The sequence below is a fragment of the Pseudonaja textilis genome, chromosome 1 (assembly GCF_049901715.1).
Source record: "Pseudonaja textilis isolate UNSWEBS1 chromosome 1, rPseTex1.2, whole genome shotgun sequence".
In the NCBI taxonomy this organism is placed as follows: domain Eukaryota; kingdom Metazoa; phylum Chordata; class Lepidosauria; order Squamata; family Elapidae; genus Pseudonaja; species Pseudonaja textilis.
The window spans coordinates 285006042-285022971 of record NC_141990.1 but is presented as its reverse complement, the minus strand read 5'-3'; the positions used below and the strand labels follow the sequence as shown (position 1 = coordinate 285022971).

Below are 16930 nucleotides of genomic sequence, written 5' to 3'. Positions count from 1 at the left end.
CCTTCATTGCTATTTCAGTTATCAGAATTAAAAGATAGTATAAATGATTCTAGTATCTGTCATGTACGTAGCACTAATTAGTTCCCATAATAGAACTCCTTTTTTATCTGCGGTATAAATATACAAACAATTTACACCTAATACAAATAATTTGATTGACTAAAAGAAATATGAGAACAGTCAAAGCAACAAGAATAGTTCAAATTACCGAGGGAGGACAATAATTTAGACAAAGGCATATTTATTTTCCATAATGTGTTGAAACACATTTTCCATAGTGTGCATTGCATGGTTATTGTTGTAGGTAATGAAAATTAATTGCTATTCCCTTTCTTCTCTGTGGATTTTTAATTATTTTCCTTACTTTACCCACTTTGTATGTATTGGTATAAAAAGAAAAATATTATAACAGATATAGAAACTATAGTGCATTTTATTAATAATTCTTAGCTTCCAAATACATTCCAGTTTAACATAAATGTACTCAACACACACAGAAGATACAAGTATAAAATTAAATAGAATTAGAAAGATGCTTTCAAAAATATATAAAAAAACCCTGAGGTATGTTTTTAGTTTCAGGCTGTTTCACATATACATGTATAGTAGCACCAATCTGAATGAGATCTGTGCATCTATTGAAAAGTGTAGTTTTAAATGATGATATGAATATTAAGTTTAGTGCTCTTTTATGATTATTTCAGAACAAAAATTACTCAAGTTTTATTTCTGTTTGATGGCAAAGTAATTGAAATAAAGTTTATACATGTGTATTCATATACGTCTATTCATCAGTCTATAAGCAAGAGAATTTTAGAGAAAATAATAATATTCTATTTAAATTATAACAGATTTAAAATAAGAAATTTATTATGGTAGTATTAATTTTGTCACTATTAAAAATTGTTTTTATAACATTTGTACCAGATTTTAATTAAGTAAATTGTTCATATCAAGATATTTATTGAATAACCTGTGTAAAGGAATCCTTGTTTTGAAAAATGTGATTAGAAAAAAATTCTACAGTGAAATGGTGGGGTGCATGGCAAAAGCAAAGTTTTGATGAAGTTAGGAGCTATTTGACTGTTACTACAGAATGACGTTGTGTCATTCCTAGCAACAAAGAAAATAGTATATGGTTGTGAAGGTTGGACCTTAAAAAAGCAAGACAGGAAACAAAAATCCTCATTTGAGCTGTGATGCTGGAGAAGCCTTCAGCATATTCCTTGGGCAATAAAAGTGACTAACAAACAAGTACTGGAGCACATAATATCAGACATATCACTAGAAGGCAAAATCACAAAACCGCGTGTCACTTATTTTAGTCACGTCATGCAGGGAATTCACTGGAGAAAGCAATTACGTTTGGAAGAGTTAATGGTAAAAAGGAACCAAAGAACATAGTGGTTGGACACAATCAAAGCTGACACCAGCCAGAACATACAACCACTCGAAGTAGTGCAAGATCAAAAGATGTGGGAAGTTCTGGTCCAAGAGTCAGACATGACTGAATGGATAACATCATCATCACTTATAAGCTTTGAGGCATTTTAAAAAGCCCACATACCAACTGCCAGCTGTGTGGAAAATAATTCTGCACACCTGACCATTCCTGCTAACTGAATACTGTAACACATAAAAATGTCAGTAAAAAAAGCCAAAACAGTATACAATGCACTTTCTTTATTTGAGCCTCAATGTTATGAACTTTATAAATTTTCAGTGCATGCTGAGTTACTTCTGACTTCTGCAAGAGGCAAATAAAAAAGTTAAGGATATAGAGCTGAAAATCAACATTACAAAACTTTTGGAATTTCACAATTTCTTAAAACATCACCAAGTATGTTATGTCAAACTTTTTTCATTTCATATTTGCCTGTTTAATTAAATACGAGAAAGCAAACAATATTTTCCTGTGTGATGAAGAGTAAATTTTTCAATAGCAGGATTTTATAGAGGTGAGACGCATGATCATATTAATAAATAAGTGCACAAAGGTTTTGGATATTGAACAAGGTATTTTAAAAAATATATTTGGAGCTAGTTGATATTTCACCCATTAATAGGTTTTATTTAGCACCAAATAGAGTGTAATTATAATATTGCAAGGCAATCATTAAAAAATGTCTGTGTTCATATTTGCTGTGAGATGAAGACCCCCAAATAACTTACCATTAAAGGTTACTATGTTGCAAAGATAAATTGTGCAAATGAATATGTTCTAACATTCTATACAGTATTCAGGTATATCAACCATTTCTAATTATACATATTTAATTAAACTGGATAAAGTCATGTGAATAAATGTATTTCAGTAGCAGCTACTCCTTAAGTAAATCACGATCCTTCATCAAAAGAGGAAAAACAGAGTACATACCTATGAACAGAAACTATTTGAAGGACAAAAAAGCCAATTGTATTTGATAATTAATAAGCATGGGAAATAAATAAGATATGCATTTCTTATTTATTTATTTCAATTTAAATGGATACTCCTCTTGTCACAATGACACTGGGTGGTGCATAAAATTTAATTGAAATCATAAAACATACAATGCTAGCCGTATAATTCAAATCAAAAACAGCAGCCAAGAATAAAAAGCAATATATCAACCCACCCCATAAGATATATATAATTCAGAAAGCTGCTTAATCAAATAAATCAAATGACTGATTATTTTCACTCAAATATGAATTAAAGTTCTCTTCTTGTGACAGACAGCTGAGATGGCTTTAAGCCAATGCACTGATGAGTGTGTGAAGAATGAAGTTGTGTGGAGAATAAAAATGCTTTGAAGTTATTTATCTACAAGGAAATGGGGCATTTTAATGACTAGAAACATTTTGGGCCCATCCTCATTTGATGTACTTATCTTCTTCTTGCCAATCTCCAACACTCTGCCTAGGGAAGCTCTTGTTTTAAAAATCAAATACAAAGATAATAGCAAACATAAATATATGGTCAACCACATTATTAAATTCATAGTGAAAGTTTATTGTTCTGTTTCCTAGTACAATAAACTACCAAGTTTGTACAGTATAAAATAACAATAGCACAAAGCAACAATACAAAGTAATGCTGACATTGGGTTCAGAGTACAGCAGAGGAAATGGCTTCAGTACTGTCTTGCAATTCTACTGCACACATAAAAGCTAATACTACTGATTTTAACATAAAATTTTCTTCACATTTAGATGCAAGAGGATATATAACTTGGGGATCCTGGTTATATCACCAGTTAAATGGCAAGGAACACAATGAAATAAAAAGTTAAAAAGGAAAAAAAATCACAAAATTCTCTAGATGGGTAATGACTTGTTCCAACTATACCACTTTGTGCACAGCTCTCACCAAAGCAAACAGCCTGTAGAGAAAAACAAAAAGGTTAGAGGATGAGCCAGTGTACGGGCCTGGGAAAAGTAATCACAGCTAATAGTAAACCAGGATTTTCCCCAATTTTTGAACTGTGCTATTCTCTTTCTTCCAAACTGCATGCAGTCCGAGATTAGATATCTGAGTTTAACCAAATGATTAAAATAATGTCCAGATCCACCCCATCCACTATGTGCTCTTTAGCTCATTCTCAAGTACACATGAAGGTATAGAAGGTTCAGCTCTAACCTTAAAGGAAGACATCTTCCATGTGCCAACTGATTCAGATGTATTTGGTGCGATTGAGGGCTTTCTCAGCAAAATGACCACTTTCATCTGTGATTTTCTCCCAGTCTGTTTGCCCCACAACAAAACCAATGGCCCTTTTTCTGTCTGCATCCTTTTTTTCTTCAAGATCTGCCCACCTTACCTATAAAAAAGATGTGCTGCTTGGATAACAGTCATTTCAGGAAAGAGAAGCAACATGCATAAATCTCTGATGCAATTTTACACCCTGCAGAGATTTCGGACAATTTAGAAAAGGGATTAGCCATCACTTCTCTTGAGCTTCCTACTGTATTTAGAGGTGAACAAAAGGTTAAGTCTTACCCATGTTTAATTTTGTAATTTTAAAAATCAAGCATTTGGATGAAGATGATAGTTCTAAGAGAAAAAGAATAAGAATACTTAATCACACTCTTAATCTTGCCCTCTTTCACAAACCTTCCTACTTGGAAAAATAAATGAAAAATTAAATTCTTTTTCAAAACGTTCCTATTTTTTTAATTTTTCAATGCTTGTTTATATTTTAAATTCTGTTTCTTATTAGGCATTAGTCCCTTAGAGCTTTGTCTGACTGTTCCACATACCTTTAGAAGCACCCAATATGTCTTAATATTTAGGAATGTTTAGGAATGTTGCTAATTTTTTTATCATTGGAGTTTTTATACTTCCTACTTTGATTACTGAAGTTAAATGCTGTTATATTCAGCTCTATTCTAGATTATAGGTTACCAGTATATCATATCATAAAAGGGACACAGATAATATTCTAATCAGTCTGTTTTCCAAGTTTATTCCAAGCACTAGGTATACAAGTTAAACTGTTAGCTTGATTCACATTCTGCTTTCTTTCATCCGCATTATTTATTTGTAAAAACTATACTAATTAGATTATAATGAAACTAAGAAACAAAACACTGAAGTAATAAGGGGGAAAAGATATGTCAGTGAATCTTGTTCCACTGTTCTACTGACTTTGTAACTTACAAAATTTGTTGGCAGGATGGACAGTCAAAAGCCAGAAAACTTTAAAAACATTTTTTAAAATTACAATCTAAGCAATTTTTGCATACCCTTGGTAAAAAGGTAGAAAACTATTTCAAGAAGAGACATATTTCAAGGAGATATTGAGAAAGTAATGAGAACGCTCTCAATTGCTGAGACAATAACACAATGCTCCAGTTGCATTTAGTTGACTAGCTTGGATGGGAAAGAAATGTGTATTTCACTGAAAAATAAGGCTGTGCCCACAGTCACTTTTCAAAACTCTTGGGAGTGTCCACTAACCATAACTGAATGGTCATTGCCATTTTGAGATAACAAACACTTAAAACCATAAATTTCAAAAAGCAGTTCAATGTTGAAAAACAAATAAAATAACTCCATTGGACATAACAATGTTAAGTATACTGAAAGGTTGTTCTCTCCAGATATAAATGAATTATATACCAATATGATTTATTCAATATACTTTTGAGCAATAGCATTCCATTAACAAACATATCACCATTGCAAAAATAGAACTGTTCACCCTATCAGAACAGCCAAGTTTTAAGAGCTTTCCTACAGCTCAGTGTGGCTGGGGTATGTTAAACCAAGATATTTATTACCCTTTTTTTCCCAGGTTCAGAAGCACGGCTATCGTAATCATCTGGAAGCTGAAGGTAATCTTCCATTCTGCTGGCAATTGCTTCCCAATCACGTTTCCTCTTAGTACCAGTTCGCAACCCATCCAATTTGTCTGAGAACAAACACATAGCCTTATTGTTAAATATAATTTTGCATACGTGAACACAATGCATGGAGATTTTCTTAAACAGATCATTGACAATATATAGTGGTGAAATCCAAACATTAGTGGATGTCTTTGCGAGTGGCATAAATTCAAAATGGAGCACCAGTTCTACCCTTTCAAAATCCTAAATTCAAAATGGAGCACCAGTTCTACCCTTTCAAAATCCAGCCTTTTGTGTGCAAAATATGAACATGCATATGTATAAGAAAAACTACTTCTTGCTTCGAATAGCTAACAGAATCCTTGTTCAATGATGATACCTCAATCATTTCTGAAGTCTAGTTTAGAAGTTCCATTCTATGATTTAAGCCAACACTATGGAAAATGCATGAGATGTTCCACAAAGCATTATGGAACATTATTTCAAAACTATCACCAGACAAAGAATTTGAATGTAATGTAGAATACCACCAGCTAAGAAGGAATTACATCCAAAAGCAGATTATTTTCCCCCTTTGCTTCAGCAGTTGAAATATGTGGTTGTAGTAATTATTTGGTATGGATCAACACATTTTTCTAAAACAGTATCTTGCAAACTTATTTCTACAGGCTACATATAAGCATATATAAGTAAAACTGGTGTTTAAAATAACTGTTTTTTCAGTCTCACCATACTGTGTAGACAGATAGTTTAAAATTATTATCCCAGTCTCACCATATTGTGAAGTAGACAGATCTTAAATTTATTACAAAAACCCCTATATTTAAATGCAAAATATATTTTAACTTTTAAATATTCTTTTAAATGGCTATCATAGACTATTAAAAATAGCAAATTCCATATTATGCTGTTTTCTGAATCGAATAACTTACATACTTATTTGTTAACAAACCATGCAGAAAAGTGCATTGATTGAAAAATTAACATATTATGTTTATATCAGAATTATCTCTATCCTAATAATTTATATGGTTTTGTTATTTTTACTGGAAGAAGTTAAAAACTTAAAAGCTTAGCAAAATTACAACAAGTGGGCTATTAAGTATATAATTATGTTTTAAGATTTTTTTAAAGCAGTCAGTTAAACATTCTGCCTGTGTTTAATTATTCTGTTAACAGAAGAATTTATTCTGGTCTAAGTGCTTTAGTTTTTCTGTAATAGTAAAATGTACTAAAATCTATTGAACATTTTCACAAATTATCTTACCAAAACCAATTTTATTTAAGAGACAGATTTTCAGCAGCATGAGGTAATGTGTAAAAACCATGAATAAATATAGCCATATACACATTTCAGATTATATGTGATTTATAACTATTCAGCAACTGCCACAAACTAGATTATGAGCAGCATGAGGTAATGTGTAAAAACCATGAATAAATATAGCCATATACACATTTCAGATTATATGTGATTTATAACTATTCAGCAACTGCCACAAACTCAGATCACAATCCAAATAATCCTGCACACAAGCCAAAAATATTAATTATGTATGTATATATTGTGTGTGATTGTATTTGATTTCTTCTTGCCTTTAAGAACAGAATCAGGAAGGAAAACTTGAATGGGAAGGAGGGAAAGGTTAACACCTTGCTTTTTACTGCTACAACCACAAATTGTTAACAGATACATCTGATCAACAAGTTAATTCTTCCGTTCAACTGATACAAGAATAGTTTATACAATATTCAACTAGAAAACAAAAAAAATAAGTTCTAAGGAACAAACCTTTCTTTGTACTATAAGATACCAAATTATATCTGAGTAGAACTGTCTATTTCCATCAAGTCAGATTTACTACTGGCAAGTAATGGCAAAATTGATGCATGAAAGGAATTATTATGAGGTAAGTGATCAAAAGAATTAACAACAGCACTAAACATTTTAGTTCATATATTATTCCTTTACAAGCAAATATGCAAAGTTGGAAATATACAGAAGAAGGCACTAATATAACATGCTGTATTATGTTATAGATAATATTTGAAGTAAATAATTGGAATATGTTTTTAGAATCGGGAAGCTAATACTTAGTGACATTTTTTTGAATTTTGTTGTCACTGGGAGCAACAGCATTTGAATTTCAGAAGAACTTTATCACTGAATTGTCTGACTGTGGTCAAGTTATGTAATTAAGAGGTCACGGCAGTGTTTTTTGTACCTTTCATCAGTTTTTAACAATACTGACCAGAGTACATGTTTATATTCTCCATCTCCCATGAAAACTGGAGGTTTCTGTGCCTACAGTTCAACATGACCAATTGGTTCGAAAAGATTGTGCTGGAGGGTTGCTGTTTTACTCCACTATACACTGTACAAGATTTCTACAAAATTTCATTTGCCAATAGTACTTAAAATCTACTTGACATTACTAATGTCAACAGGAAATCTACAGTAAATTCTTATACCATAAAACAAAGAAAAAAAAACCCACCCAAAACCTTTCTGCAGCCTTTTCATTAAGTTTAAAAAGACTGCAGATGCGCTGAACCAAGTGCTCAGGGTTGAAAATAAGCTGGAAGAAAGTCAGTAAGCAGAAGTTAACAAGAATGCAGAAATGTAAGAACTCTGTCAGATTATATTAAAAGTGAAGGCATAGATTATTCTCATTGTGACCTACTAACAACTGTAGTTTTTCTTATTTATGGTTTACATATTTTATTTAACAGAATGACAGAGTTGGAAGGGCCTCTTATTTATGTGCCATCCAACATCACACTGAACTCAGCCATCTAACATTGCAGCACATTGGCTGCCAAAATGTAAAAGGATGGTCTGGGTAGTTTAACAAACGTTAACTGATACACCAAAGGTAGTCCTCTTAGGAGGTCTCCACACCGCGGTAACACAGACACTGAACTAAAATGATATTTGGTTTATTTGGGTCTACTTTAAGATCCTATTCAGTAATTTAAATTAATTCAGAGTGCAGCATTAAGAATGTTATCTAATGTAACAAACATATTATTTAGATAACTTTATTATATTCAACTAGCTTCCAATTATTACTAATAAATAAATAAATAGGCAGGCTCAGAACAAGGATTTTAGATCATGTTTAATGGCTCCATTCATATAACCTGGTGAGATGGATTGCAATCATAGGTTTCAAAGTTGCCTTTGCTACAACTTTTGCTGGAAATTTTTACTCCTTGTTTTCACTAAAGCTCCAACATTATTTTCACTAAAGCTTCAACAGGTTAAAATTGTTTTATTTATTTCCCGTCATTTTCGTTTGGCATTTAACTATTTATTGTTCATTTTGATTATATGGTAAAACTATCAGAAATGCAACTGTGAAGTAGATTAGAAATATTTTAAGTCATTTCAGGACATTTTCTTATTTTAAAATATTATTGCAAAAAGTAATGGCAATTCTAATGAGTTTATATGTCTATTTAGAACAATTGTGAAAATAAACCATGTCACATGCATGCATAAAGTAAACTGTTATGATGAACAAATGTTTAGAGATTCACCATGTGTAGCCTACACCATATAATTAGCAAGGAATGTTTCCATAATATGGTAGAAAGCCATATTACTAATTCTTTGCTTAAGAATATTTTAATGCATTTTATTGGCTCAAGTTATGTTAAGGTTTCTCATTTTTATACCTCATAAAAGCCACCAGAACCCTTTGCCCCCTTTGCTTAAAATATTGAATTTATCTTAGAAGAAATACTTATAGATTATGGCATTACTAGGAAACTAAGTCATGCAATAGGAAGATTATGTAGCCTCCAGGGTATTGGGGGGGGGGAGGGAAGGGGGAGATAGAATGATTTGATTGAACATGCAAAGAATTTAAGATGGTATACCTGGATATAGAAAATTAAATAAGCACTATGTTAAATATTGAACAATTCTTTAATTATGGCAAAATATGTATATTATTCTATAATTCAATAAACAACTATGATGAATTAATCAAAATATTAATTTATATGGTATAAAAGATACAAAATCGTGATATTTAGTCATTGGCTTCACAATAAATTCTATATTCAATGAATACACATGCTCGCTTTTATCAAATCTTTTTCAACTACTCAGCACTCTATTGTAGCCCTCTTCTTGAGCACGTCATATATTAGAAAGGCATGATGGTGGAGCTCTTTTTGACATTTTAATTGTTCACTAAAAGAACAGATTTGAGGTATAAAAAAACTGATACCAATCGTTCAGAAATGAAGAGTTTTCTTCAAGTTGTTCCCTATTGTAAAAACATTAAACAAACAGATCTATATTAAATGCAAGCTGCACTGGTTGCCAGTAGGCTTCTGGGTCCAAAAAGTATTGGTTTTGAGCTTTAAAATCCATCATGGTGTGGGGCTGGGTTATTTGAGGAACCACCTCTTCCTGATTTTACCTGCCCAACCCATCATGAGGTATGTTGCAGCTCTTGTATGGGACTGAAGGAGTCTGGCCTTTTCTATGATGGCGTCCACCCTATGGATATCAACACACACAAACAAACACATGCGCCCAAGGTGAGGTTGGCCCCATCCGTGCTAACAGATTTGGTTGTGTCAGTAGGCCTGGAAGTCTCAAGGGAATAAGTTGATACTCTTTTTGCCTCTTAATCATAATATTGGTGTTTTTAATTATTATTTTTATGTTGCTGCTTTATTATTTTTTATTGTATGTCGTCCAGAGTCATATTTTGTGAAATGGGCAGCCATACAAGTATGAAAATAAATAAATAAATAACTTCCCTTTCCCACGTCACATAAATTATTTATGTTGGACAGATTCAATGCAATCTGTAAGTATAGCTTATTTGATAGGATGCCAAATGAATCCTTCCAAATGCTGTATTTACCTTGAATGTTATAATCCTCTGAAAATCAAAGGACTTGAAAGGGAATACTTATTGATATATTGTCCTACAAAGCCTCCAAGACTAGTGAGATACATTTATCATTGAGTTAACTCAATTTACAGAAACTGAAGTATATCAAATATTCTTTGATGTCGCTACATATGACATTGTTCATCATTATGACCAGCTGTAGTCCAGACACATTTAAAAGCATCAAACAGGGAGAGTCACATTATTATTATTTTATTCTTGCTTATGGATATTCCAGAACACCAAAGTGCTGATAAAGATATATATTTTTTCCTTTTTAATCTGATATATAATTATATCTACTAGAAAATTTCTACCCTTCAAATCCTATGCCTCAATGGCTCTAACTATTTAAAATAGTATTTTAAAAATACGAAAGCACATACTTACGCAGGTCAAATAATTGTTTTAAAGCAATGGCTTTCCAGAAAAGAACATGGCTTAAATTAAAATTAAAAAAGGATATAAAATCTCATCTTTCTATTTCTTTTCTCTGAGAAGCACTGGAGATCCATTACATTATAAAACATACTCATGCACAGCAATGTTGTAAGAGATTAACAATGCTTTGAGATGATACCCATATGTGCTGTCTACAACCATGCCAAAACAAGGCATATTGTTGAACAATAATGTTAGCCTAATCAGAGTTTAACGTATAGTTATAATAGTCCAAAGAATAGCATAAAGCTGGTCAGCTCTGTAGGAAATGCTAAGCCACTATAAATAATTCTCTTTACTCACCATTCATTTATTTGAATATTAATATATAAGAAACTGCATCACTGAAGTATATCGTAACTAAAATTTAAAAATCTGATTGTTATAGCATTGCAACTCGCAGAGATAAAGGGATATTACACTGCCTAGAGGCAGCTGTATCATCAAAAATGTCAAATTCAGTATATTTTTCTAAGCATGTGATCAGACAATGAAACTACAGTTGTGCAAATATGAGGAATTTTTTTTGTTAATAAAATAAATTAAATACCCACCTAATTTTGCTTCAGAAGTATCCATCTCCCATTTGCTTTTCGGAATGTAACCCTAAATCATATACAGAGAGAAGCTCGAAGGATTAGAGAGAGATACAGAAAGCATATAACATATTTTATCCTGCAACAGAATTATACTGCAAACATTTTCTTAAGATACTCAATCTGAACTGTAAACTTGATATGGAATTGTAAAATGTTGTAATGTGAAAAATATTCAGTCACTCTGCATCCAGCACAAGAGTGTCTCCCTCAATAAGAGTATCTTACAATAATTTCACGACAGGAGTGTATCTCACAATAATAAGGTATGACATATTTCTCAGTGTGGCGTGTGTTGCATGATCAGAATTCATGTATGTGCCTCAGCAATTTCCACATAATATTCTCTTCACAGGTCATCTTTGTATATGGAGACACAGTGTGGGATGAACACTTCAGAAGCCCACTATATAAGCATGAATGTCTCTGGCAATTATTTGCTTTTTTATTTCTAGGGAGCCTTCCACAAATGTTTGTTTAAAAAGGTCCCCTAAAATTGCTTCTTTTTTTCCATTAGTATGGGTTTCTGCATTTTAGTCCAGCCTTCAATATGTATTTTTTAAGAAACAGAAAAGAACTTAATCACAAAAAAACACGTCTTACTGGATACAAAAATTGATTGGAAACCCCCCCCCCCAGGTAAAACCAGTAGAAATGACAGAAAGCATTTATTAATAGAAATCTCATGTTTGTTAGTTATCAAAAATATGTAACACGTTAACTTCAACGGTCTGATCAAGCAGAGTACATAATAGAGCAGGCAGGATATCACAAGCGACCCACAGTTTCAAAAAGATGAAATTTCACTGATCAGCTATTTAGAGATTAGATCCATTTTCTGTTTTTCCTTCTGAACAGCTGATGGCATATTTCCAACTTTGGCATTTGGATGGGAAACCAATGCAGCAAGGGGGCACGTGTGCGTGTGTGCAGGATTCCTCATCCAACCAGGGACATGTACTTGTTTCCTAGTTAATTAGGGTGAAGGACTAATAGTAAAATTATAACCCAATAGCTCAGTCATTGTTTAATACACTTTATTCAATACAACTGTTGGTTCAAATTGATTTAAAGTGTAATGTGTATAAATAGAAATATTGCTGTTTGATAGGCTGCCTGATTTAGAAATAGATTGTGTCAAATATTTGGAATGTAGACTGCAGCTCTTAGGCACTGCTTGATCTGAAGCCACTTTCAACTGCAAGAAGTATGAACACTTTTTAGCAGCTTAGACTTTAGCAACATTGTTTTCTGGAACTGTATGCTTATGTTCTATGAACTTCCATATTCCATTTCTTTAACAGGTTGCCCTTGAAAAATGTCTGGAAAGGCCGAGGAAAAAAGTTGCTGGCTTCAGGTTCAGATCAAAATGCTGATTCTTGTACACATACCATCATGTTCTTTTTGCTCTCAGTATCTGAAATTTGGCAGCTGTCTAAGAGAAGCCAGATATGTTTACTACAGGTAGCAGCAGTATAGAATATCACAGTATTTAATTCTCAGGTGCTAGTTGAAATCCTGGCACTTTAGGGTGGAATGACTGTGTTGTCCATTTATTTTTTTTCTTCATATGCGTTATTCCATAGGCAATTATCTTCCTGGTTTCTGAAGATTTGACTGAAATGGCCATGTTACTATTATTTGTTCTATAATGTACTTTGGAGATGGATGTTTATGTTGGTAACTGAGATATTTAGTTATTTATATTTACATAATTTGCTCCGTGAAAAGCAATTAACTTAATTCAGTATTTTTCTTTTTCATAAGAATACATTCATTTGGAAGAATAAACTCTGAAAGAAAAATTCCATGTTGGAAATTTTTGAGGAAAGGAGACAATGGAAAAACAGTACAGGAAAGTGTTCTATACTGCAATTATAGTTCTGCTTTTTCTTTGTATATTTGGTTTTCTTGATTATTTTAGTCTTCTAAAAAGGAAGTACAATTCAGAAGGAATAAAATCAGTATCCACTCTCAAGCCGGCAGGTATGTGATTCCAACATAAAAATGTTAAGAACTTGAAATGTAGAATGCGTAAGAATGAAAAGACTTGTATCACTGGTCCAATTAAAAGAAGCATTATTTAATTTAAAAAGCTCATGTTACTAATATTTAAATTTTATTCACCTGAACAGTGATAATTACTAATCTTGAAGGCTTTAAGAGAATGTGATATGCTCATGGATAACAGGGATTCAAAAGCATATGGACATAGCCATTTCTAGAATAAGAGACTGCATTTTTTCTGACCAATGACTGAAACACACAGTGATCAAGGGCTATGTTCTGTAGGCTTTCCATAATATTTACTTGACTACTATAGGAACCAGGACACTGGATTAAAAAAGTTGGTGTGGTCCAGCAGTTTTTCAAAGATGTAGTCATAATTCTCATGAGGAAAGTAAATATTTACCACAAGAAAATCTAGACAGCTAAAGAGAAATTGCCTATGGAATGAATGGAATGAAATTTCTTCCATTCAGAAGAAACAGTTTCAAACTCCTTTCACAGTAAAATTCCTGCCCATTTTGGGAGCAGATAATCAGAATCCTGGATAAAAGGTTTTAATTTCTAAAATCAAAACTTTTAGCAATCCACAAGACTTTAAAAAGAAAATATAGTTACGAGAGGGCGGAGCTGGTGTTGCAGCGGTACAGCATGCAATCTTTAAGTTCTAAGATCGCTGCTGATACCTCCGTTGCACGACGGTACCAACGGACCTAAACCGTCCCGTAGAGGCGGTGACTGAGGGCACATCCTGTTGATCCCAGGGACATTGCAAAGTCCCTGGTAGATCCAGGAGAAGCCCTTTTTTCCCGCAGCGGAGAGGCAGCCCTTAAAGCTGCTGAAGCTGGGACAGCTCCGGAACGGAAGAAAGCTGGAAAGAAAATGTGTCAGTTTGGTGAAATAATTTTCTACTTATTTTTTTCTGGAGAGAATACCCTAAAAGACTAAAAATTAAATTTAAAAGTGAAGATAAAAGTGCTCAAGTGGCGAGATTAAGCACAAATTAAACCTGAAGGTTTTTTTTTCTTTTTTCTTTGGATTTTTGTAAATTTGTAAAAAGAAATTCAATTTTTAAACTGGACTGGTCTTTTCTTTTTAATTTTAATTTTTTCCGTTCAAAATAACTTTTTGGAAAAGTTTTTTTTCCTCGTTTCTTCTCTTTAATAATTTTAGACTCTTTTTATTTTTTTATTCCTGGTTTTAATATTAGAGGGGAAGGGAAAGGAAAGGGAAATAAGTAGCACTGCCACCTGGAGGCTTGGATACATTGTTTTCCTTTCTTTCTTGTTGATACATTTGGTGCTACATTCAAGAACTTTGTGCTTTTCATTGAAAAGATAGTGGGAAAAGCATGTAGATTGTTTGCAGGTGCTCTTCTGTGGAACTACTGATAGCTGGAGTCTGGATTTGAAATTGAAGAAAGAAGATTGAAGTGACCTTGAAAAGAGAACTGAAAATTTTGGTTTTTTTGATTTAGTAAAGAGCCTCGAACATTTGCTTACAGACATTATTGCATTTTCTCTTTCCCTTTTTTTCTACTCCCCGCAGTTGGATTTTTATATTTGGACTTGAGTCCTTTGATGCAGGATTAAGACTACTTTTTCCCTCCTCCTTTTGTTCTACCTTTTTAGCAAGGGGAATATACAGATTTCTGACTTTTTAATTTTTTTCCTAATTTTTTTTATTTTTTCATCCTTTTTCAATTTTCCATTTTTTTCTTTTTTTCCTTTTTTTTCTACATAATTGGAACCAATTGGATTAAGGTATTCAAGTGCCTGAAGATTTTTCCCCTTCCCTTTTTATTTTTTGCTTTTTTTTTTTTATTGGAGTGGCAGTTGGTTGCTCTTGCTTTTTCTTCTCAATTTTCCTATTAAGTATTCTAAGATGAGCAGAAAGATACCAGCCTCAGCTTCTTCAATCCCGATTTCTTCCTCCTCACCATCTGGAGGACAACAATCAATACAGGTGATGTTACAACAAGAGAAGGAGAAAGAAGTGACACTGCAGATGATTATGCAAGGAATTCAAAAGAGACAAGTAAAAACAGATAATATTGAAAAGAGAACAGAGAATATTGAGCAAAGAACTGAAAAGACAGATGAGAAAATTGAATATTCAATAGATGATGATGCAATACAAGGACAGAATCAAGAAAATTGAAGAACAAGATGTACAAAGAGATAAGAAGATTGGAGATATGGATACCTGATTGAGTGAAGTGGAAAGAGACAAGGGCATATCTCTGCAATCATTGAGATGGGAAATTGATAGACCAGAATTCTATCTTAGATTTCAAAATATAGAAGAAGAAAAGGCTGAAAATCTTGCTGAAATGATGACAGAAATCCTGGCAGAAGCATTAGAGGTAACTAAAAGAGAAGATGATGGATGGAATGGACAAGGTTTTTCGTGTCTATACAAGATATGCGATGAGAAATAAATTGCCAAGAGAAGTTCATATCAGATTTACTAAGAAAATAATTAAATCACAAATACTGCAGGCGACAAGAGAAAAAGCACTAAAGTACAAAGATAAAGAAATAGTGCTACTGAAACAGGTACCAAGAAGAGTGAGAGAGATAAGAAGAGAATATTTATTCTTGACCAAAGAGTTACTTAAGAGAGGAATAAATTACAGATGGCTGATACCAGAAGGTCTCATGTTTACCTGGCAGGAACAAAGACACAGAATTGATACAGTTGAAAAAGCTGAGTTATTCTATCTGGAATATTTCAGAGGAAGGGAGGAAGATACAAGAAAAGAAGAGTCGTTAATTGAATTTCAAGAGGAATGTATAGCAGTAATTGAAAAAGAATAAGGAGCTGTAGGTGGTGTACCCAGAGAGCAACAAGAACCAAGATCTACCAGAGCAACAAATCAGTCTTACAGTCTAAAATGGATGAGAGAAAACTGATTACAATTAATATAAATGGACTTAATCCAGCTACTAAAAGAAGAAAAATATTTTATAAGTTAGAGAAATTAAAATTTGATATAATCTGTCTACAAGAAGTACATATTAAAAAACAACATGATTATATATTGAAACAACAAAAATTAGGGAAATTATTTACAGCGTTGACACAGTGTAAAAAGAGAGGAGTGGTGTTATACATTAGAGATACAATCACTGTGGAACAAATATATACAGATGATGACGGAAGGATTTTGATGGTGGAGATAACGGACAATAATCTAAAGATAGTTTTAATAGCAATTTATGCTCCAAATGATAACCAAGAAGATTTTTACAGGAAATTACATAAGAAAATAATTGAACTTGACTATGCTAATATCTGTCTGATGGGAGATTTTAATGGAATAATAAATGACAAATTGGACTATAAAACACAAAAAACAGCAAAGAAAGCTAGAAAGACATTGCCAAAATCCTTCTTTCGAATGGTAGATGAGATAACTTAAAAGATGCATGGAGAAAGAGAAATGCGGAAAATAAACAATATACCTTTTATTCAAATAGACATGCATCATGGTCTAGAATAGATATTATATGGATGTCAATAGAATTGCTTTCTAACATACAAGACATTGAAATAGAAGCAAGTACCTGGGCAGATCACAATCCAATGATACTTATATGGAAAGGACATAAAAGGAGATCTAGATGGACTTTA

General features: G+C 32.7%; 1 protein-coding gene across 2 annotated transcripts in view; it reads right to left on the bottom strand.

Annotated features, from left to right (window-relative positions):
- Window positions 1-2971: 2971 nt before the first annotated feature.
- The window catches only part of YLPM1 (YLP motif containing 1), a 53390-nt gene continuing 39431 nt past the window's right edge, over window positions 2972-16930 (bottom strand). The window contains exons 18-21 of one of the 2 annotated variants that reach the window (XM_026711767.2): window positions 11246-11297; window positions 5266-5396; window positions 3623-3803; window positions 2972-3365 (exon numbers count right to left, since the gene is read on the bottom strand). In XM_026711767.2, coding sequence (XP_026567552.2) covers window positions 3657-3803; window positions 5266-5396; window positions 11246-11297 — 330 coding nt within the window. In that variant the 3' untranslated portion in view covers window positions 2972-3365; window positions 3623-3656. The remainder of the gene's footprint in view (window positions 3366-3622; window positions 3804-5265; window positions 5397-11245; window positions 11298-16930) is intronic. The other variant, XR_015741092.1, reaches the window with a different exon arrangement.